The 23737-nt window shown below is 36.7% G+C and overlaps 1 protein-coding gene across 2 annotated transcripts in view; it reads right to left on the bottom strand.

Annotated features, from left to right (window-relative positions):
- Positions 1–23737, bottom strand: part of PIGK (phosphatidylinositol glycan anchor biosynthesis class K) — a 59276-nt gene that overhangs the window by 13204 nt on the left and 22335 nt on the right. For both annotated transcript variants that reach the window (XM_015870255.2, XM_032446246.1), the window contains exon 10: positions 5654–5729. In XM_015870255.2, the coding sequence (XP_015725741.1) occupies positions 5654–5729 (76 nt within the window). The remainder of the gene's footprint in view (positions 1–5653; positions 5730–23737) is intronic.

Raw genomic sequence — 23737 nt, 5'->3', positions numbered from 1 at the left:
AGAAAACATTCAATGTTGGATTTCTACCAGGAAATGGTTAAGAGCAAGAACCCCACAACTGACTGTTAGGTGCCTCACACGAGCTCCCTTTCAGTGCATTTACTCATTCAACCCATTGTATTCAGTTCTAATTGGAAGAATTTAATACTACATTCAGTTCCCCTGTAATGCTCAGTCAGCAACAGAAAAACTAATGCTTTCTCTCTGGCTCTAACAAGCAGTGTTGTGTGCAGACAAAAGAAGAATTCCCCACGCATGAATATTTTGGTAGGCAATCCTTATGGAAATGAAGTTTCTCGTAATTACTGCTAAATTTTTAAGATTTAGAAAGCAGCATCTGAAAGAAAAATAATTCCAAAATAGTGATCTTTATTGTGTCTCAAGGACTGAGAGATTCCACCTAATACCTCAACTTAATTAAGAGATAAAGAAGCAAAACTTCAAGCCTGTGGTTTAGAAACAGAAAAATAATGATTCTGGATAGGCAGAGAATGATCACCTGCAACACTCCTTTAATGGGAAGAGAGAAGAAAACAGACAGCTTTATACTGTGTCTCAGCTTCCAGAATGTTTCCCACCATGTTCAGGTGAAGAACAACAAAACCAAGCTGGCTGACCAAGCCTTGTCTGTAAAAGCAGAACATCACTGATTTATGCTAACTCCATATCATTGTATCCTGTGATTAGGAAGAACAGATGAGAAAAAAAAGCAGCACATAAAAAAAAGTATATTTTTTGATATTATTATTTTTTTTACAAAAATACTTTATGCCACGCTTAGAAATATGCTCTGTTCCAGGAGTACTATGCCATCGCTTAGGAGACTTCTGACTGAGGGTAAAAAGAGTCTTGCTTACACTAATGGCTTACACAGAGGGTACTGAGCATCATCACTGGTGCTGCAGTAATTCTACATGAAGAACTGTCTGAAAGTGTTGCTAGGTCTAATGCTTTGCCATTAAAGATCTGTAACAGTTATAACCAAGGCAAGAATGTGTTTGGTGATTTCTTGGGATGAGACTATTCCACTCCTAAGTTATTTTGTTTATTTTTTTAAATTATTAATAGAAAATATAACTATTAAAATAATAACACACGTTCTCTAGATTTAACAGTACACGTCACATACATTGCATGGCTCACATACACACATCATAATTCTGCTACTCTAAGTTTATTTAATCATCCTTAACATTAGAAGAAGCACTGGGATGTAAGCATCCACACAACTACATGCATCACACTGCACAGTGCTGGCAGGAAGGTTTTTGTGACATAGTAGTTTCGGTGGCTGGCAAAAAAGTGCAGTAACAGCTTCTGACAGAAGGCTTGTTTTGCTCCTTTTGAGCCGAGAATTTCATCCAAAGTAGCATTAAATGAAGCCAAAACAAATTTAAATAATTTCTAACTTATGCAACAGTGAGAGAAATTTAATCCATGTTATGTATCTCATCTGGGGGAAAAAAAGGAAGTTCTTATTTAGTAGATAACATCCAGTTATGATTCCAGTTCATACCACATCCATGAGAGCTGTAAAATGCAGGCAAACTGCCACTAGGTTACAGAATTCATGAGAAAATGAGAAATAAATCTGCCCCCAAAAATCATATTAAAACACATTATCTGCTAACTTCAACACACTCCAAGAACCCTAGATGAAGGGCTGGTTCAGCAAAAGATGTGCAGCACAGTTGGACTTAGTTCTGCGCGCGAATGGAGCCCTAAAGGGAGCTTGGGTCAGCTGGTGAGGAAGGAGGCATCCACAGAGTTTCCTGACATGCATCAGAAACAGCTTTTTTCACCTCTAGTCCACTACAGAGAGGCATGAACATCACAACACATCGCTGTTCTTGGCGTACTCCAAAAAGGCCATAGGAAGCAGCAGTGGTAAGAGCACAGCACCATACTAAGTATGCTACTGGTGCTGCTCCAAAATACAGAAGTAAAACCTGAGCCAGACAGGTGTCCCAGAGTAAGGCAACACGATGCAAGGCCTTTGTCTAGCTAATGAAATGGATTCAAGATCTCCCTATGCTGTCTAACCCCATATTTCATTAAAATGAAATTGGATTTCAAATCTTTAATACGAAAAATTAGATTCTTTAATTTTTATTTATTTTTATTATCACAACATTTTCTCATGCATTCCTCCACATGAGAAAACATACAGTAACCCTTTCTTTTTATGTACATCTGGAACTCTAAACTAAGTCAATTTTTAAGTTAATTGTGCAGTTCCTGCCAAGAGTAAGAAGTTGGTTTCCTGAAATATCATCCTGTTTTAACAGCATGTTAATTTATCTGCTTAATATTTTACCACGGACTATAATAAATATGTATTTATTATAGATGATGATATTCTGAATTTGCTGTTTCATTTTGTTTTCAATTATAACATCAGGAAAATCTGGCATTTATCCAATGAAATATGCCTTTCATCAATAAAACACTCTTCCATCAGTAAGACACCTGTAACAATTTAAATCTCTTCAATATCCTAAATCTCAGTTAGGCAAAATATATTACTGCATAGTGACATTCATAGCATGAGCACTGTCACTGAAGTTAAGTACTTTTATTAAAATACCATGCTAAATTGGAGGCCCGGCAATGAATATCCGTAATGATATATGAAAATAATCTTCTCAAACGCAGTTTTGCTTATTCTTTCAATAGACCCATTTTCACTAAAGACAAATGCAGAATTGTTCCCTCTTTTCTATCCCGCTCTTGGCCTTATTTTTCACAAACTAATTCTATGAAGCAGCAGCATTGCACACATTAATGTACACAAAGAATCTCGTTTTAAAAGGCTACCTTATGTGGGTATTCCTCTGAAAGCTTAACTGTTCCCATTTCTGAAGTATGTGTTAATGAGCATATTCCTCACCTGGTATTTTATTTCTTTTTAAACTTAAGTTAAATACACACCTTTTTCTTTCTTTCTTTCCTTCTTTTTTTTTCCTTTCCAAAATGGAGAAAACTATTTATTTCATTTACAACTGTTTGATTTTGATACAAGTCTAGAAACAGCTTAAATGTTTCTGTTTTCCTTCTACGTATTTATGCCATAATACAAATCCTGACTTATGCAACAGAATCATCTGCGATCTTCACTCCTGTTCCTAACTAGTGGTAAGACACAGACAGGTTAACATGAAAAAAAGGCCCAGAATTAACACAGTGATTAACTTCGGATAAAGATTAACACCACAAACAGTATTCACTGCTTTTTCTCTTGTTAGTTTTTTTTTCTTCTCTTTTACTTTCAAAGTAAAACAGAAATATTTGTTCTTATAAACCGAACATGGTCCTTGCAATATGTTCCAATTATCAAAGGTCCCTCAGAAACAATGCATTATAAACTCAGAAATGCTAATTCACTGGCACACATGAAGATGAGTATGCTTAGCTGACTCCAGCTAAGAGGCTGAAAAAGGGCAGCGATGACAAATAAAATCAGGACATGATGCCTGATTCCTGACATGATAGCTAAACAATGGCCATTTTATTCTGTTTCTTACATCAAAGACATTTCTAGTTATGTTAGGACTGACTTGCTGCTTCGTGTGGACCAGACCTACGTTACTGGTAAATTTGTTATATATTCTTGTCTGTTTGCTATAAAACCACATTTCTGCCTTTCCACAGTGTAATATTCTATTATTATAGTATAATACACAGTAGCTAAATGAACCGTTCCTTGGTTATTACCCACCTAATGTTGTAAAAATATTACTATGACATTTCATCTGGTCAACCATCTTAAAAGGTTAATTCTGTTTCCTATTTGAGATTTTTCTCTAGGTGAGATATTCTGTGCAGTTTCTATTTACTGATTCCAAACAACCCGCTAACTGTTTCATTGCTCACTCTCACTGTTAAGAACATATTGACTGGCTGCTTGCTCTGCTGTTTAATTCATTTATGCTGAGAGTCAGGCATGAAGGCAGAATTTTAAATGTGACATTTGCGGGCTGTTGGGTCATTTGAAGCCCTGACAACACCAGGGAGTTCCTGACATACAAACTGGTCCTGATTTCCAATCTTCCATGTTCTGAACACATCAGATATTCCTCCCAGAGGTGCAGATTTCAGCCTAAAGTTTTTAAATCCCTTGTGCTTACATCTTGCTGAAAAGACCTGTACATTTTAAAGTTTTAAAATAGAGCCTGTGTTTCCTTCAAGGTAAAACTATCTCTGCCTGCAGCATGGAACACAACTGCTCATAAACATCAACTGACAAAGGTATTGGAAAGACCTGTAACAATAATCATTACTAACAGGATTTTGTAAGTAACTTATACATTTGGACATTTCTTCCTGCTGATCCTCGTGTTCAATCCAGCTTTATTTAATATTGCTTATCTGGCTTATTCCCATCCTAATCAATAGCATCTCCCAGTTTCCAGAATGGAAGTTTTTGTTGTCTCAAAAGAGTTGGTGGACTGTACCATTTTTTCTCTTCCATGGGAAACTGTCATAATGTTCCCCAGCTTTCAGCTCTTTCACTATATACCTGATTACTTGAAAGATTCCATACAGCTGAGATACTATTAGGAAAGCAGTAATCTGACCTATTCATTCCTAAACTAGGGAAATCAGAATTATCCACCCCTGAAGCAGGATTAGGATTAGCATCTACAAAGTTCAAAAATAAAATTCTGAGAGAAAATTCCAATTGACTGCAACAGAACAAGTCTTTTTGCTTTCTTTAAAACATTATCAAGAACAGAGATACAAAGTCTCAATATTCAGGTTTTGCAGTATGTCACAAGTTTTATGGATGTTACTTAGTCTCTGGTCTTTCCATAAAGTAGGCAGAGCCCACAGTGGCTAACAGCCAGCAATCAGGCTTCAGAAGACATATGTATAAAGTCTGGGCATCTCATCTATCAGCAGGATGGACTGTGTGTCAGACCTTGAACTTTGAGAAAAGAGCAAGAAGGGATTATAGAATCTTCTGCAGAAGAAAGATCTCTTCCTCCCTTCTTGCCATAAGTTAACTAAAATTAGCCATGCTATAATTAAAAATGGAGCCTGCTTTTCAATTCCAGCCCCAACTCCCTCATTTGACTATCTGAATCAGTGGAAAAGCAATGACTTGAAGTAACGACACAGTAGGTAAAATCTAGGCAAAATCTCAATCTCTGTTTTCCATTGCAAAAAAACAAAAAGCAAACAAAGGCCTGTGCAAAGCAGAAAGCATGATGACACTGCTGCAGTTGGAAGCAGAAAAACTGCAAACACCTCATTCAGAAGGGGACATTATTTTCCCCTCTCAATGCTTCATAATTCCACAAGAGTGATTCTACTGTTTGTGTGCTTTTGAGGGGAGCAGGAATATGATTTAGGAAACATGCAAATTAGACAAAATTTGTGGAACTTTTTTTTTTTTCTTTAACATCAGTACATACAACAATTTTAACAGTAACCTCTGAAGTGACAACTGTGTCATACAGCAAGTTATCATTTCATTGCCACATTCTGAATAAGCCTTTTATAATTTAATGGTTGTCATCTGAACAAGAGCGTGTTGTTTTTACATACTTCCAGCATGAGCACACTGACTTTGCATGACCTAGAAAAGCAGTTAGAATATTACAGATGTTGTTTATTCCTCAAAGAAATTCCTCAACATAGAAAGGCTTACCTGGTGTATTATCTGAGCCACAGGAAGTTGATCAGCATATTTCAGTGGTTCTGTTGCCAACACATCCTTTGGCAGTCTGGGAAGAAACAAAGTTAACATTTATCAAAGTCAACAAAACGTTTGCTAAATGGAATTACTGAAATCTAAGAGCTTCACGTATATCACTTCTAAAAGCTTGGTATGTGGGATACAGTTTTGCTTAAAATGAATCAAAAGGGGATTCTTACACAGCTGAGTGAAATACTAAGTTTACTATAAACAAATGTTAATATTGTTGTGGATTTTTTTCCCAACAAAAGCAGATAAACCACCAATTTAGTGGCAGAAACCCATGAAAATCTCTCATTTTGTTCATTTACTATCAAATGAACAAAGCATTGGTGAAAGCTGGATTGAAAATCCCACAGGCAAGAACCATTATGAGTTTACAAAGCAGATTCAGGACTGTTAATAACACAAGATTCTTCACTCAGTCCTGCCAACATAACTCAAATATGACCACCTCAAAAGGCAAGAGGGATCATTTACCCTTTCTCCTTTTCTTACAAGTGCATATCTGAATCAAGCTGATGACTTAAACAACACAAACATTTCTGCATTAAAGAACAGAACAACATGTATTATCAATTTCAAACAAATCAAAGAACATTAACTTCAGGAGCAGAATACTTCACCAACAAAATGCATAATATATCTCTAAGTTGCAGATAAACCACATCTACAACTGAAAATGCAGAATCCATATGCATTTTCTCAAAAGAATATTTAAATAATGGTAAACAAATACAAAAACATGTTTTAAACCCTTTAATCATAGTGCTTTCTTCAATTGTAACCCACAGCATTCGCTTCATTTTTAAAGTATCATTCAAAGTTTTATCAGTTCTTTTAAAGAGCTCTAAGCATAGGAATTTCAGCAATATGAGAAGAAACGAAGGAGAAGTGATCTCTACAAAATGAAGCCCTTTCTATAAAATTAAACTGGAATTACTTTCAGACAAAATCTATGGCCAAGACGCTATTTTGCAAGCTCAAGTTACCAACTTATACTCATTTAATTCAAAACTGTTACGTGGGCTTGCAGGGTTTTTTTACCTGCAGACTGACTGCTGGGCATGAGACAGAAACTACAGAGTGACTCTGCAACGATAAAAGAGAAACCTGTAAATGCACATCTCTTCCCTTTTCAACTTCTGAATTTCTGATGTGGTTTGGAGTGCTTTTAAGTTCCATGTAAGAGGCTGAATGAAAGAAAATTAAATAAGCATCCGTTAACTAGTGAATTTGGTCTGCTGAAACAGCTTTTACAAGGGACTGTTAATGGCAATGATGAATTTGTACTCACAAACTGCCACTTTCCAAACTTCACTAGTAATGATTGGTGCTCCAAGGAGGTCAACACTGAACAGGCTAACTATTTATTTCTCTGTTTTCTGTTGAAATACCAGTAAAAGCTATCACCAATTCTGAAAAGATTTTTCAATTCTTTCTTTCCAGGAGAACTTGCATCCAACTGTTTTCCTCACGAAGTAGTCACATCTTTTTTGAGCTGTTTTAAAACAGTTTCGAGTTCTCTGCTGGTTCAGCTGACTGGTGGCAGCATTAATTATTTTAATTAATTAAATTAATTATTTATTAATTAATTATTTTTCTTGTTTCTTTTTTCTTTCCTCCCAATTAAAAAAACAAAACACAACAACTGCATATGTAATCTAGAAGATAAATGGTATGAAATAAATTCATTTTTTAGTCCAATATGAGACATACCTCTGCCTATTTAGTTATCCACACTTGATGTGAATTAGAGCACATTAGCTGATACATTACCCTGATTTATGGATACCAGTCACACAGATGCACCTCTTAGCCACAGTTCTACATATTGAAACACTGTACTCAGAACATAATACTCATTCATATTTTGAATACTTATTTCTGCAGTCTTTAAAAGGACAGTGTAAAACTAGGGGAAAAAACTGCCAAAAAACCCCAAATTGAAGATATGAAGCTGCAAGTAACAGCTAGAATTGCTCTAAACTGAATGTTAGCAAGAAATAAAAAAAAAAACTGTCTGTCCCATCAAAGCCTTTGAACATTTGGCAATGTTTTCTGTCTAGACAGAGTCAGCACCCTCTGCATAGTCAAACATCCTCCTCATCAACTGCAGAAAAAGACCTTTCTTTAAATGTCAATGGATTAAAAAGAGAAAAATTTTCAAGATAATTTTGAGGCTTAGGAAGGTTTACTGAAAAAAAAAAAAAAAAAGAGAGAGAAAAGAATAGTACAAACACATATTTTAAAGTAAATTTAGATTGACATTGAAATTAGGCTGACAGGAGAATTTCAAGTTCAAGAAAGTTTTTTTCTACTCTATTTTATTTTCAGGAAAAATAAATATATCAAACCAAGTGAACTACACTACATTGTATATTTTATACTAATTACAAGATTTAGACAAATTATTGTATATGCTCACATGTATACCTATGTACACTAATTATACACACACAGGTAACTCTCCCAAGTTCTTCTGTACTCAGTGATTTAGTAGCTGTCAAGACAACAAAAGAGCTTTGATTCTCCTCTCCTGCCTCCTCAACTGGATGAGCATGTATCTCAATCTTTAATATTAAACTGCATACATTAAAGCATGGAAGCTCAAAAAAGTGACAAAAAAGCTGTATGAAATATTGCCAAAGAATGTCCTTTACTTGGAGCAAGTCATTAACTTGAGCTAGCAGCTATGATAAAGCACTGTATCGATAAACTTTGGGCACTTGAGGTTACGGGCTAAGGTGCAAGAATAACTCACCATAAGTGGCATTTGTAAATTTGACAACAGTAGCAAAGTACTCACTATTATGATGTTGCAGTGCTATCATCTAAAAGTACAGCAAGGCATTTTGCCTAGAGAATGAACAGATCACCACCTCCTGTCACCAAACACTCAGCTCACTCTAAGAAAAATCAGCTACAAAGAAGAAATGCAGATCATTGAGCCAACCAAAAATATCAGGCTCTCGCTGACCATAAATTAGTTGTTTTTTTCCCCTATATTTATAAGCACCAGAGCCTAAAACCCTCTGAAGTAGACACAGTTACTACATTTTAAATAGTTTATTTAATAGATAACAGAGACAGCTCACTGCCAATGAGATCCTGCAACACCGTGTACCTCCCTTCCCCATAGCAGCTGCTGCAACCAAAACTGATTACTTTAGGCACACATTATAGCCCAAGCTGTGTGCAAACATTGGGGAAGCACTAGTTGTAGTGAGAAAAACTTGCATCAGAGGCTATGCTGACAGATAAACACCGCAGAACTGCAATACAATACATGTGTCTGTCTAATTTATAAGCAGGGAACAGTGTCATACTCCATCAAAAGAATTACATTAGTTAGCATGGTCAGCTTTGCAATCAAAGGAAAAAAATATAAAGTCAGTATAAAGAATGATGAGAAAACTTACTGCAAAACTCCTACTGCATCCTACATGAGCCCCACCGTAGCTGGGCCTCATGGGCTGGATGAATTACCTGTAAAAGACAATCCTCTTCTCAAAGGCATAAAGGATAGAAAGGCTGTAACTGAAAAGGGGGAAAAGATCGACACAGAGGATGTCCTATTTCCTCCTGTGTTTTCTAAGGTGGAGGAAGAGGAACAGGTCATGAAAAGGATCATATCCATTGCAATGTTTCTGACCTGCTTTTCTCTTTCAGACAGACACAAGGAAGTTGCTTATTTTGCTTACAGAATTTCCAGGTGCCTGGGACTGCATTCATTTTTGTTAAAAAAGTTACATCAGGAAAAAAACAAAGTCATCTCAGTGAATGGAATTTGTGCTCAAATCACACGAGGTAATTTGAGGCTGTAATTCCACAACATCATTCGGCCTCACTATTTACTTCACTGATATTTGACACTAAAGCCTTCATAAAATTACGAGCTAATTTGTTGTAATGCACATTTCTTTGTATGCTCAATGTCTTTCAAAACAATTCTACTACAAAAACAAAAGTCATCTTTCATGAATTAGTTTTCCAGTGAGAAATGCTCCTTTCTGTCTCAATTGAGCATGACAGCAGAGTGCTGCCAACAGTGGCAAAGCAAGCTAACACAGCGGCATATCAGCATATACTGCATCACGCCTGACAGCTGGTAAGCAAAGCATAAGGAGATCTTGATTTTTCAGAGAGAAGACTAGAAAGAAACAGAAAATCAGAAGAAATGTGGGAAGCAAAAAGAGACAGAAGAGGAGGATGCCGAAAAATTCAATTTGGAAGTTATTTTTATACTGCCGCTGTGAGTATTCTCAGATGGAAGAAAGTAAGCATAAAAACAGAAACTGCGGAAAGTGAATCTAAATCCAGTAAAATGTGTCAAGATATTTAGTGAAAAATCTTATTTCTTATTTCCTATTTACATGCTCTTTCTTGTGGGAAAATTCCTGAGAGACTCAACGCGTGCTGAAGTACAAATTCTTACTATCAAGAAGTGGCATATTTTGCCACAATTGCTATGGTTTGCTACACAGAATAGCTGCAATGGCTTTAGGGCATAGATATATTTTATCTCATGCAAGTATTGTAAAAATACAAGAAAATGGAGCAGCATGTGATCACTACCTGGTTTGCTCACGGCAGAAATGTGCTGTTAGGACACTTCAGGACAGAGAAAAGACTTTATAATCAGGACAAACTGCATAACAGAGCTATTAAGCCTGGTTCCCTGGGCAATGTAAACATCTGTTAATTACATGAGGTAGCAGGGCTAAGACTTATACAGCCTCTAGATATGCTGGTTTGAAAAGAGTACAGTCTTTCACACCTATGATCCATGCACAAGTAATATTGCACCTCTCTGAAGCTACTGAACCTGAAAAGTAAGTCCTAACATATAGCCACTCATTTCAGAAACTACTCAAGATCCAAGTCAGAGTGTTAAGTCAGGCTAAAGAGAAGAGGCTATCACAGACAAAAATACCTGAAGGAAGAAGAGCCTTGTACAGCTCATGAACCACAGCCTTGTTTGCTTAACAGATAACTTCTGAAAACTGTGAATGAAGGTATTGCAACAGGTTGTCCCATTTCTAAAAGTGGCTTGATAGCAGAAATGCTGCAACTGATCAGTCAATGTGTCACCAAAGGATGCAAATAACACAGCAGCGGCCTTCTGTTATCCCAAGCTAAAAGGCTGAAATTTCTAATCTAAGTCCATGTATAGCGCTGATAGCTTTATTGACTGTAAATACATGAACATGCTTGCAACTGGCAGTAAAAAGAAAACAGAACACCAAAGCTTTATGCACCACATCAGAAAAAGTTATTAGGTTTCCTATTAAAGAGAGACTGAAATGGTCTATGTCAGGTTTGAGTGAATAGTTTTTAAAATTGGCCATTAAGAAATTCATCTACCTTAGCCATACTACAGAAGATTAAGAATTAGACCTTGGATCAATGCCAGGTACTTGATCTACCTGCTAAGCCCTAACTTCATGTGTATTTAAGAATAAGGTATGTTTAACCAACAGAAGCACTAAACTACGTGGAAAATGCTAGAAGAGAACATTGCTGATTCTGCTTTTCCTCAAAAAAAAAAAGTGCAAATACATTCTTTTCTTCTCTTTTTAAGGCCATGGGAGATTTACCTATAGGCATGTCCACCATGCTAATAGTCACATATAAGAGAAACAAACACTCAAAATTAGTCATCATCCCAGGGAATTTCTTCATGAAGTCTCCTTTATTGTATCATTTTCTCCTATTAAATCATCAAAATAAGCCTTTTGACTATTTAACAAAACGTTCAACGTACACTTTGCTGCCACCACCTTTGCTCAGAAATGCATGGATGTCCCCCTGTAAGCATCTGATATGCCTAATAATGCAAACAATTTCATTCCCTTCCACTGTACCGAGCTCTGGTTAGCCAGAGAGCCGGCAGCTTACCTAGTGTGACTTTGCATGACTGTCCAGAAGAATGCTAACATGAACCTTTTGTATTTCACTGTTGTGAAGTCTTAAAGTCATGTCCTTATATAGGTGAGTTATTGTATATTCAAAGATGAAGGGAAGGAGATAGGTCTACAGTGGAAATACTCCACTGGATTTATTATCTGGAGAAGAAAGCAGTATTGCTGACTTTTACCAAAAAGAAAAATTATTTTACTTCAGTAAACTTACTGTACTTGATGTTCACTTGGCCTCATTTGCATAGAAGGAAGAAGCAAAGCATCTCACTGTTTGGAAATGCAAACACTTTCTGCAATCTGTTCATTTCTTTCAAATAAGCATCAATAATTTTGACCCAAACTAGTTGTACAGCTTTAATCCTGGAGTCTCTGAGCGCTCGGTGATTTCTGTTGGACGCTATTATAAAAGGTCTGTTAGCATTTCCAGAGTCTGCCAGACACATTTCAGCTTTAATCTGTTGCTTCATAAACTGTATAAAACTAGACTGTAACAAATGGTCCCTCTGCCTTTCTGTGATCCAGATATAATTTCTCATATGAAGAATCTCAAGTGATTAACTTCTGCCAAGCTACATATACTTAACCATCCCAAGATCCTAAAAAGAGGCGATGGAAATCTGTATTGTGTTTCAGCCAAATACACAGGTTGACCAATATCTTCTCTTTTCTGGCCGATGACTTCTGTTAAAATATGTTTAGACACTGAAGGGACTCTCTGTTCTTCCTGCTCCTATTTTTACACTTAGGCAAGACACAGGAAAGAAATTTGAAAGAATATTAGCTTAACTAAGCAGAACTGTCTTTGCTGCTACTGGAAAACACATGACCTGAAGGGCTTATTCTGTTATCTCAAATATTCCACATTTTAGGTAAATTAGAAAATCTCTCTTGAATTAATTTAAGCTTCAACATGATGATGCTGCTGAAGCACAAAATTCTAATAAAAAAAATATAGAGATAGAAGACCAGCTAAGTCTCTCCTCTATCACTAAAAAATCACTATCTGAGTCCAGAGCAAAAAGTAGCTACTTAAAGCTACTGCTTTACTTTAATTAATCTCCACAGCACACAGAGTTTGTAGGGGACAGCAGAGAACAAGAGACTCCATGGAATTTCCCAGACTTGGGAAAAATGATACAGACAAGTCTAACAATGTCAGTGGAGCTTTAACTGATGGTCCAAACCAGCCAGAAAAGACTTACCTCCCATCTAGCTGAGCAAATGTTCCATTTTGTTTGAAGTGTATTTTTGTTATACATAGTAACTGAGGCTCTAACAACACCCGCCAGCAGATGAAACATCAGAAAAATCAGCAGGACGATATTTTTAAAACAAACAATTAACATGGTAGCATTCCAACACAGCAGTTCCATTATTTAGCGGCCATTCCATTTAAATTCATATTTTGTTTCATTTCACTGTTCCTTTCACATGTTTAAATTAAACTGAATGTATCTGCATTTGTCTAAATTGTTACGCTTTTCGACAAGCTCTTGCTAAAATGTGCAGGGTTTTTGAGTCCCAATATTTCTACACCTACAGTATGTATTTCTGTTTTTTCAGTTCATGAGTCATGTAATGTACCATCCAGCTATAATTTCTAATGAGAATATTTAGTTCACTGCAAGAATATGTGAAAGTAGCAGTGGCAATGTCTGTTTTCTGTTTGACATTATCATCAGATCTTCTTCTACCATAGGCCCCGCAGTTGAAGATTCCTACCTCACTTTTTTTGCTTTACCTTTTCACTCAAATTCAGTGTAGACAGTCACCTGAAATTAAAGAAATATTTCTAAGAGGCTCTTGCAGATCATTTATTTTGATCTCCAATACCAGATCATGTCAGTCACAGCTTCACCTAGCTGCCTTCAAAACCTCACCAACATAACACGTTTTAAGGCTACTCCATCCTCTTTGAAAAACAACTTTTCTCCTAACGATAAACCTGAACCTTCCAAACTGCAACCTACAGCCTATATCCCTTGGTTAGAGGACAGTTCACCATCTCTAACTGCATTTCAAACCACTGTAGTTTGCCACTACAATTCCTGTCTTTACAAGCCTATGTCAGCCCAGATCCCTCAATCACCTTTCAAGGCTGGGTGCTCAAGGTCCTCACCATCTTGGCTCAACCTCTACTGACCCCTCTCCTGGATATGAGAACCTTTCTTGAAGGGGAAGGCCAAAAGTCAGACAGAATATTTCAGGTGGGACTCCACTAGCACTGATCAAGGTGAAATAGTAGTAACATTGCTCAATCTGCTAACAACCTCATGTACCTTAGCAGGCTGTTTGCCTTACTGATGATGACAGCCTGCTGTTGTTTTCTATACAACTTCATGTCCACCACAGCCCTCAGATCCTTTAAAGAAGGGCTTCTAAACAGCCTGTCAGCTTCCAGCCTCTGCTGGTATGAAATAAGAAAACAAACAACAAAAAAAGAACTTAAACATTTCTACATAGAAAATAGCATATATTGGTACCAACAATAGACTATGAATAAACATGTTATAATCCAGGGCACTCAGAATATTAATCTTAAAAATTACAGTTATGGGGTTTGAAGAAGTGATTTGCTGTGCAATCAACTCCCCCCTAGACAGGAGACGTTGCATTTTGTTTCTTTTTCCATTGCACGTTTGTACAAAGCAGAAAACAGACACGCACAATAGACAGCAAAACAATACACTACATAACTTAACCATTTTCGTTTCTTTCACCAGTTGGGTTTCCTCCTTTGTTCCTCTCTCTGCAGCTGGCTCTGAGCAGCCATGGCAGAGCTCAGCAGTGTTCCAAACCGGCCGACTGCCAGCAATAAATGCTTTAGGAGATCCGATGGCTCTCCTGTCAGTACACGTGTCTAGGTAACAGTATATTATTAAGCACATTAGAGGGCTTTTCTTCACATTAGCAGCACAGAGCACATACAGCTCTTGAGCTTTTTCTGTCTAATCTTCTAGAGCATTATTTCCTTTTTGTTTTGTTTTTACAGGCAGCTTGTATCATTTTTGTCATGATTTTGTTCTGTTTGTTTTTCTTAATGGCAGATGAAACCTCACATTCAAATTCTAACACTTAGCTACATTGCATTCTTTGAGGTCAAGGTACTGCAGGCTACAGAGCCTGATGATGCTGAACAAGGAACTGATGACCGTGTGACATAAAAGCAGACAACCTTTTAATTTACATTGGTATTTCATGATTTCTATTTCCATCCTCCCTTATATACTGGTTCTAGTATCAGGACCAGAAAGGACTCAGCTCCTGTCCACCACAGATCACTGCATATTAACCAGAGCATCATATATTAAGTTCTTCGTACACATTTTGCAGCTAGAATTATTTTGGTGTCCCATTCCTATGAACAGAAACAGCAGCTGCAAGGCAAGCCACTTGTCAAGGTAAGCCACTAAGTCCAAAATGTATGGGACAGACATAGGGACACTATCACCCTCCCATCAATTCAGTGCTGTAGTAGTACCATTATCTGCCTGATATACTCACACAAAAGACATTCCTGAATTTGAAGTTATCCCAGGCTGCAAAGCTGAACAGCAGGTTGAACAACCCAGGCTTCTAATATTCCAAGGTGGTTTCTAATCCAAATACCTGACACAAAATCCAGTATATCAGACACTTGCCAAATGCATTTTTCTGATCACCTCACTCTCCTCTTGCTGGGAAAAAACAGATGCAGTAGCTCTGAGCAAGCCACAAGCTATAAGCTGCCTTTCTCTTTGCAGTCTTCAAGGGATAAGGCTAAAGCAGGAACAGAATCAGCTCTGACTGAGCTACAAACATACCCATTCTCATCTTTCCTTCTCAGCTACTTTAGATTTTCTGTAGTGTTTTACTTGATTTACTAAAACAGCAAAGGGCTACAAACATTTAATAAAAAAAAGGCTTTTTAAAAGAAATCTCAGGGTTTTTCCACACCCATGTTTATATGAATTTTAGTTTTTAAAAATCTTGGAATGGTCTTAATCCTCAATGTTGTATATACTAAGCAGTGTTACACGATCACCCAAGATTTTCTTTACAAAACAATTCAGCAAAAACCAATTGCATGAGATCTTTTCATTTCCTGAAAAAATTAAGCAGCACATTTTCCAAGAACATCTGAATGGGTTGGTCCTTGCACGGGGTAAAATAAGTAAATAAATAACCTGTCAGCAGAATTATTATGCTAACAAAAGCGTCTTCTGAAGACTGATAGTATATAGTCATTTGAGAAAATTGGACTTTAACTTTTAAAATCCAGCCTTCAGTATTTAGATAGAACATGTTCTCCAGCCACACATCTCCCTGGCCGTGCCTGGGTCCAGCAAGGTTTATTAACCTAATCTCAGCAGTTGGTTTTTCCATTATCTAAAAGTTATTTCCTGCTAATGTTTACAATCTACAGAGTAGATACTAACAGCAACAGACTGCATATATGAGGAAACATCACAATGCCAACCAGTCACAACTTAGAAATCTCAACCTCTCAAGATGCCTTATGTAAAAGAACAAAGCCCTCAATACTGCTCAAGACTTTCACAACACATGCGTGAACACACATGTATACATAAAATGGACAAATATGAAGCTGAGGTAAGAATTAAGTTTCTTGGTTCATTTATTACAGATAATGAGGCCAGATTTCTCCTTCACCATCTGCATATGGAATAACTAACAGTTACAAAACAATGGAACCACTCCAACTGCACCGTAATATGCTCTGGAAAAAAAATCCAAAGTGAGGAAAGCACAAACACAAGCAAGAGCCAAAACAAGTTCTGCATGCTATATATTACCAAATATATAGAGAAAGTAAAGAGTTCAGATTTTGTCATGCAACTTCTAACTTGTTATCACAACAAGCACCACTTCTTTCAGTATGAAAATCAAAGTGCTTTAATATATGAAATCCTTCTACTTTACTGACAGTATTAATACAAATTCTACTCCAATTCTGGAGTTAATTAAAGCCAAAAGTGCATGATGGTAATTGAGCGTGTTTCTCCTATACCATAACAAAACGAAGGGAAAAAAAGAAGCTTCTTTCTGCATTTTAAATACATCTCTGCCACAATTTTTTGTCTACCCTAAAGAGACTATACATACTAATAAAATCTTATTGTAAAACTTTGAGTATAAGTTTACTATTTGTAACTAGTATATGTATTGGCTGTTGGTCAATTGAGATTTCACGGGCACAGGCTAGATGTGCAGCATTTTATGTCAAGTATTGCTGGGTTTACTTTTTATACTTTAATGTCCCCCTGCCTTATTTACTAAGAAAATAAGCCCACAACAAGAACAACAATACAAACATACACTGCATTTATAGAGGCTAGGACAAACGTGGCAAACACACCCATCTTAAATGATGAATATTTAAGTCACTTTGAAATGAAAAATTTCCATTTCAGTAAATATACGGCACTAAAAAGTACTCAACTTTCACTACAGAGCTGCAGTTGTTGTCTTATTACAGAGCCCTGGTCTGAAACATGATAATAAAGCATTTATGAACACACTGCACTCCTTGTGAAATAAAGGCCTGAAAGACAGATATAAGCGGGGAAAACAGCATCACAGAAGAACACTTGCTGTCTCACATTGACTGCTAAGCAGCTGACAACATGTTCACTGCAGCATTCACCCAGCAGTGCAGGCAGGGGCTGCTTCAGCACCATGGCAGAGCCGTGATGCCATCACACCTCCTTGGAGAGCTGGCAGCCTGAGGTCCTCTGGGAAACCATATGAACTCTGGTAAAATAGGACTTATGACAAAAAAATAAAAATAAAAAAAAAATAAAAATCAACAATGCTGATGGCTCTGCATAAGCAGAAATTCGTGGGACCTTCTGCTTATCCCAAGAATTCATTTTGTTAGAATTTAAATACTCCTGCTAATGGTTTGTGGCTATAAAAAGCTGTTGACCAACTACTGTCCAGCTTATCTTTAATAAAGCTGCCATTTGACAAGAGGGTTTTTCAACAGGAAGGAGATGGAAGAGAATATATAGTAAAAGACTGAATTGTTGAGAGATTATGGTCTAAATTCAACACAACGGTACAGCTAGTACAACACGAATTGACAATGTCATGTTATGACCAAATCCAGAAGCACAATGGAAATGTGTTTCCAGGTTTGAGTAGTTTTCTTTCTGTTGTTTATACCTGTTTGTTTGTTTAATGCATAATAGAGCCAATGATCTAACAAATATGGCACAGTGACCGTTACAGACCAGCTGTATACTCTACATCTCAAAGGTGAATTTCTACTGGAATTTTATACACTACATTGTTCAGGACAATAACTTCATGATGTAGTATTTTAACTAACTATCTGAAACCTGCTTTTCCTGTAAATACATAATAATACGTATATGATATTGCTGCAGTGGTAAACAAATCCAACGTGCAACTGGCAAAGGATAAATCATAATGGGAAAGATTCTGAGGGCCAGGCAATGTATGGCTGACTCTCTGGAAAGGCCCTCACAGGACATCAGCAGGCCCTTCTGCCAGCACAGAAACACCACAAACCTTTCCACTTCCTCTGCAAGTCACCACCTCAGCTATAAGTACAGAACACTGCTGCCAGCCTACGCTACCCAAAAGGTAGCAAAGAACAGAACACACCTTTTCTTGCACGTGGAAAGAGAAGTCTATGACATTCTTAATAACTAATATTCATAATTACAAAGGTAAAAATAAATAGTGTTTTCTAATTTAGTAAGAGATGCATTTCCCCTAAGCTTACTAATCTGGCAAGAAGTATTTTGCAAGCTGATTTATTTGCTTGCACCACCTAGTGGGGTTGAGTTTCATCTGACAACAATGCAGGGTTCAGCTGTTCTCCTGCCTCATGACACCAGTGATAGAACGCATTTCTCACAGTATGCTCAGTATCTCAAGCTCATATGACCCACCACAGCTCCACACTTCTGGGTTTCCACACATCTACAACAGCATAGTAAAAGATAAATAGTGCTAGAAAACTATTCTTGTTTTATTTGTGCTAAACATGTTCACCAGGATCTTAACTGAGTCATCACAGAAAACTACTCCACAATGTAATGTTTATGGAGTTTTCTGATCTCAAGTACACTACAATACAACAGAAAACCTCAATGTGCTAACAGACTGTGTTGGGAGATAATAAGGCTTCATGCTGTGATTTGACTCCGCAGGGTTTTTGGATCCGATCTTTGGCAGAGGTGGGCACACTGAGCAAAGTGCTCTGTCTGCAGCAAAGATCTGGGAGCAGCAACCACCTACAATAGCTCTGAGTGCAGCAACAACCAAGCCCCCATGCTGTCTCAGTGCTAAGTTGGCCCCATCATAACCTACTGCTCTGACACAGAACAGAGGACAGGTTCAGACACAAAGGCATGGGAAAGTGACTGTGCAATTGCATAAGCCTGTTTTATACAGGAGATTCTGCCCTCCTCTGCTTACCAACATCATCCATTCATGAAATTCTACTGCCCAAGAACTTTAAAGCTGCCTCTGCCAATCCTATGTTGTTACGCAGTCAGTTGACCTAACAACATCTCACAGAGAACTCATGGTATTTCTAATGCAGAACCACTTTCATCAAGCAAACTTTTGGTCTAACTGCTGTTTATACTGGGAGGGGCGTACTTAAAGCCTCATCAACCACACAGGTTAACACTGCAGCCTTAACCTCTGATGAGAAGAAAATAAGCAGAAGTGTCTCATACAGCTGTCACCTGTTTTTTATGAAATTCACAAAAATGTCTCTTTAATAGTCTAATGGATTCAAACACTAAAACTTTATCAATAACAGTTCTTTTATTTTTGTTTTAAGGGCAACCAGCTGCTGATTAGGGATTTTGAAGGGATAAAAGCTCAGTATTAATCATGTTTGCCTTAAAATTTCATTTTCATTTTTTATTTCTTTACCAAATGGCCCTCACATTTTCTGTTACATTTCTCCACTATTTACTTAGCTTCTGTCTAAAGCCCTGGTGGTTGCTATGGTAACTTTGGTTTTTTTTTTTTCCCCCACTGTTCATGCAGGTTTTCATCAAACCCAATGATTTTTTCTTTTAATCTTATCTGCTCTATAACAATAGTTCCTTGACTAAAGTGCTGTACAGTGTACTAGATGAGAATCTGGCTATTTCACACTCATAACTGGAAAAAAAAAAAGACTCATGCTTTACTACATTTTGAAAACTAGGAATTGAAGCTTCTTTTTTTTTCTTTTTTTTTTAAATGTCTGAGTACATTTACTTATTTTAATGCAAAATCTATTCACGTAAAATACACAAATTCAGAGACTACTACATGAAGGACAAAGCGATTCTTATAAACAGTAACGTGTCAGAAACTTGTGTGGCATCTTACTAAAACAAGTTGTGTTTGGGCATCTTTCTTGTTTCTTTCTATTTTTTTTTTTTTAAAGGAAACTGCCCACTGTTGCTTTAAGTAGATTAGGAAGGACAAAAATAAACAAAAACGTGACCGCTAAATGTGCTTAAGCGCTACGCTACCACTGCAGATCTACATCAGTTCAAACCACTCTGTCATAATGGAAATGTTTCCTGTCACTTTCAGAAAATCTCTTTTCACATTAGAACACATTCTGTGCAGAAGTTGGTCTAGAACATACAAGAAACAAACTGTAGTTGCCAGCAAACAGATGAAACATGTGGTAATGCTTGAGCCATCTCCAAATGCTTTTCACTTAGATTCTTACATTTATATCTCCATGATTACATATGTCCAGGACTAAATTCTTTGGTGGTGTTTTGTTGTTTTTCTTGAGGTTTTGCTTTTCCTTGAATGCACAGAAGATGCTCTTTCGATATTTCTTACAGGACAGTATCATATTTTTCTACTCCACACAGGAAGAACCTCTTGTGAGTGTTTACCTCTCTACTCATGAGAAGTAACTCAAATACAAGTATTCAGACAAAAACTGGGCTGATTAAACTACAAAACATTTATTCAACCTACATGACTGAACATTAAAAATATAAACCCACACTAAGCTATTTACAGTAAACCCATCACTAAAGTTTTAATCTGATGTGGACATCTGGCCCCTAATATTGCTCCTGAATATATACATACAGTGCTGTGCTGGAGACAGCTGGGTCCAGTTGACAAGAGTAGGCAATGGAAATGACCAATACAAGAGTAAGCAACAGCTCTTCACCCTGCTTCCCTCTTTTTGTTGAGATGAGCTTGGTTTGACCAAACCTGCTTCTTCTGCCCATCCAATCAGCTCTCAGGGCAGATTCTCACAACCCAGCCATTCCACATTCTCAGGCAGCTACAGAACTGCTCAATATGTAACGTAGGTCTCTAATTAGCCTCCTTAGTGTACTTCTTCAGCTGCCATAACTCTGGGCCACGCACTTAGGCATACTTAATAAATGGTAAGAACCAAGTTAGCAAGGGAGTTTTTACCTGCCTTAAAACACTGATGTAGCTGCAGAGTTTGGAAACTGCAACAGAGTTGAAAACTAGAATAATCTACATTTAATACTTCTGTCCTCTTAAGCATTATAAAAAAAAATAGCAAAATATATGAAGGATTTACAAACTAAGAAAGTTACTACATCAAAGAATTCAGCACTAAGCGATTTTGCATTAGTTTGAGGATGGGTTGCATTCAATATTCATTTTCTCAAAGAGTTCATCTTTTTGTCTATGGATAGGAAGATGATCCTTCGTTTCAGCTTTTAAAAACAAAAACAGTTGCTTAGTCAAAAAACATAAACATGTAAATTGCTGTAATTTCTGATTATAGACTTCATGACTTGCTCCTCTCTTGCTTTTTCTTTTTTCCAGTTCTGTTTGAAAAGAATCATACCCAGAAATTATACTTTTATTTCACAAAGACAGCTATTAATGAGAATAAATAACATTTTACAATTTCCTTCACTTCATTCCTGTAATTTTTTTCATCTTAAATTTCTAGTTAATTAAGTTTTATTATATAAATATTCTTTTGTACAGTTCTGATTGCTTTTAGCAAAATAATCTGATCACCAGATGAGCACAGTAGGCACAAAAGGCATTAATACATTAATTAATTCCTGTTTCAATTTACATTACACCATCTTTACTGAGACTTCAGTTTGCCATGGTGTGCAGGTTGCATATTCAATTGGCACATTAAAAGAAAACAGGATTTCCTCCGTAGGTGGGATTTCATTTAAAACAATACCCTTATTAGCCATAGTTTCTGTAGCTTTTTCTCTTACACTTAGCTAGACAGAGGCAATGGTCACATTGAGATTATGTCTGTTCCATACTGGCATTTTTGAATACAATCATTTATATGTAAAATGAGCTTCCCCCTACCATCGCCCTTTTTCCCCCTACTCTCAGTATATTTGTAATGGACAGCTATTTTAGTCTTCATTTCACATCTAGAGAAAGACAGAAGAAACAGCTGGAAACCAGTAAGAGACAATTACCTAGAAATATTTACAAACTCAACCAACTACCCCTTGGGTGACATACTATCACAAATAAATTCCATGTCAGACTACTAATCACTATTATTCTAATACACCTTTTGCATCTGTTATTACCTGCCATAAAACTCGTGTATGCGTACACAAGTTCAACACAGTGATAATGATAATCTCTTAAGATCTGCACTGTAATTTAAAATGTTTTATATTTAGAATTAGATGATTTAACAACAGTCATAATTTGGCACATAATTACCAAATGACTCGTCTACTCCCTCTTGGTGTTAAAGAAATAATTATGTTTGCATAAAACCCTGATAGTCCAATGCAATACAGATTTTGTGACTAACAGAAGTCCTCTGTTAGCAGAACATGTACCCCAACACCACAATTTATCCCCACTCCATCAACAGACTGAAAGCACACCCCTCTCCATGGCCTTTCTGCAGTCACCAGTGTTATTGCAAACTTCAAGAACAGTAACAGGGAAAGCTGTTTGCAAGGTGCTTCCCAGATGTTTGCTCATCAGAAACTCAACAATTATACATCATAAAATACAACAACTAAACATATAATACATTACAGTGACCACTAACCTAAGCCACCTCAAATACACTGCATGGAAATTCTACCTGCCACAGCTAGAGCACTTCTTTCTTCTTTCCTTCCTAAATTACTTAATATAGTTGCAGATTCCTATGGAAGTTACTATTTTTCAGTAGTACCATTAGATTCAGAAACCATGTGGAAATACACTGTTTTGAGAGATTTTTTCCATCTAATCACGTTTTTTGTGCCTATACTTTTACTTCTAAATAGTTACAGTACAGCGTGAATTTATCCATTTTACAGACACACTGTATATTTTCATGAAGACATTTATAAAAGCGCCTAATCATCTAATAACATAGAATTCAGCTTAGAATATTTTGTAATAAATTTTCCTTTAGTAAAACTGTATCAGAGGGAAACCACACACAAAGAAAAACAAAGTAGGGCACTATTTGACAGCTAAGGAAGCAAGAGAGGTTATGTCCTCTATAGCTGAGATGCAGAGCAGTTTCACTTAGTGGCTGTTCTGCTCCAATTCCCCAGATAAAATTTAGACCTACAGCAAGCGGTCTTCATTCCTATTTTATTCTAGCGGGTAGTCATGGTTCAGACTCTTAAGTAACCAAAAGGAAAAAAATAAAGCCAGTCGTGGGGAACTATGAAGTTTAAATATTATTTTATAGTTATATTGAGATAAACCTTTTAATAACTACTAGGTTCATTATTCTCTTTTCAGAAACGGAGTCATAAACTGCTAAAAATGTAAAGATGTAGCTTTTATCCTACCATTTCAAACAGAAAAATATTAAAATTTTAGAGCAGCTAAAACATGCTTATGGCAACATGTCTCATTTGCAGGTAACAAAGGACCAGAAACCATGCAGGAATACAAGTAAATCTGATTTTTATCTCATCCAAATTATTTAATATAATTACAATACACTATACAGTATCCCACTTGTAAAATTTAAACAGCTATAGTGGAGTTACAGGAAAAACATACCCTCATATGCTTCTTTCACACAGTTTGCACTTAAATCTTTTCTATTGCATTAAAAATCTGTCCACTCCTATCCTTCAGTGCACTGTGTTGTGCAAAAGGAAATCTA

This window comes from Coturnix japonica, chromosome 8 (assembly GCF_001577835.2).
Source record: "Coturnix japonica isolate 7356 chromosome 8, Coturnix japonica 2.1, whole genome shotgun sequence".
Taxonomy (NCBI): Eukaryota; Metazoa; Chordata; class Aves; order Galliformes; family Phasianidae; genus Coturnix; species Coturnix japonica.
This window is presented reverse-complemented; position numbering and strand designations above follow the sequence as displayed.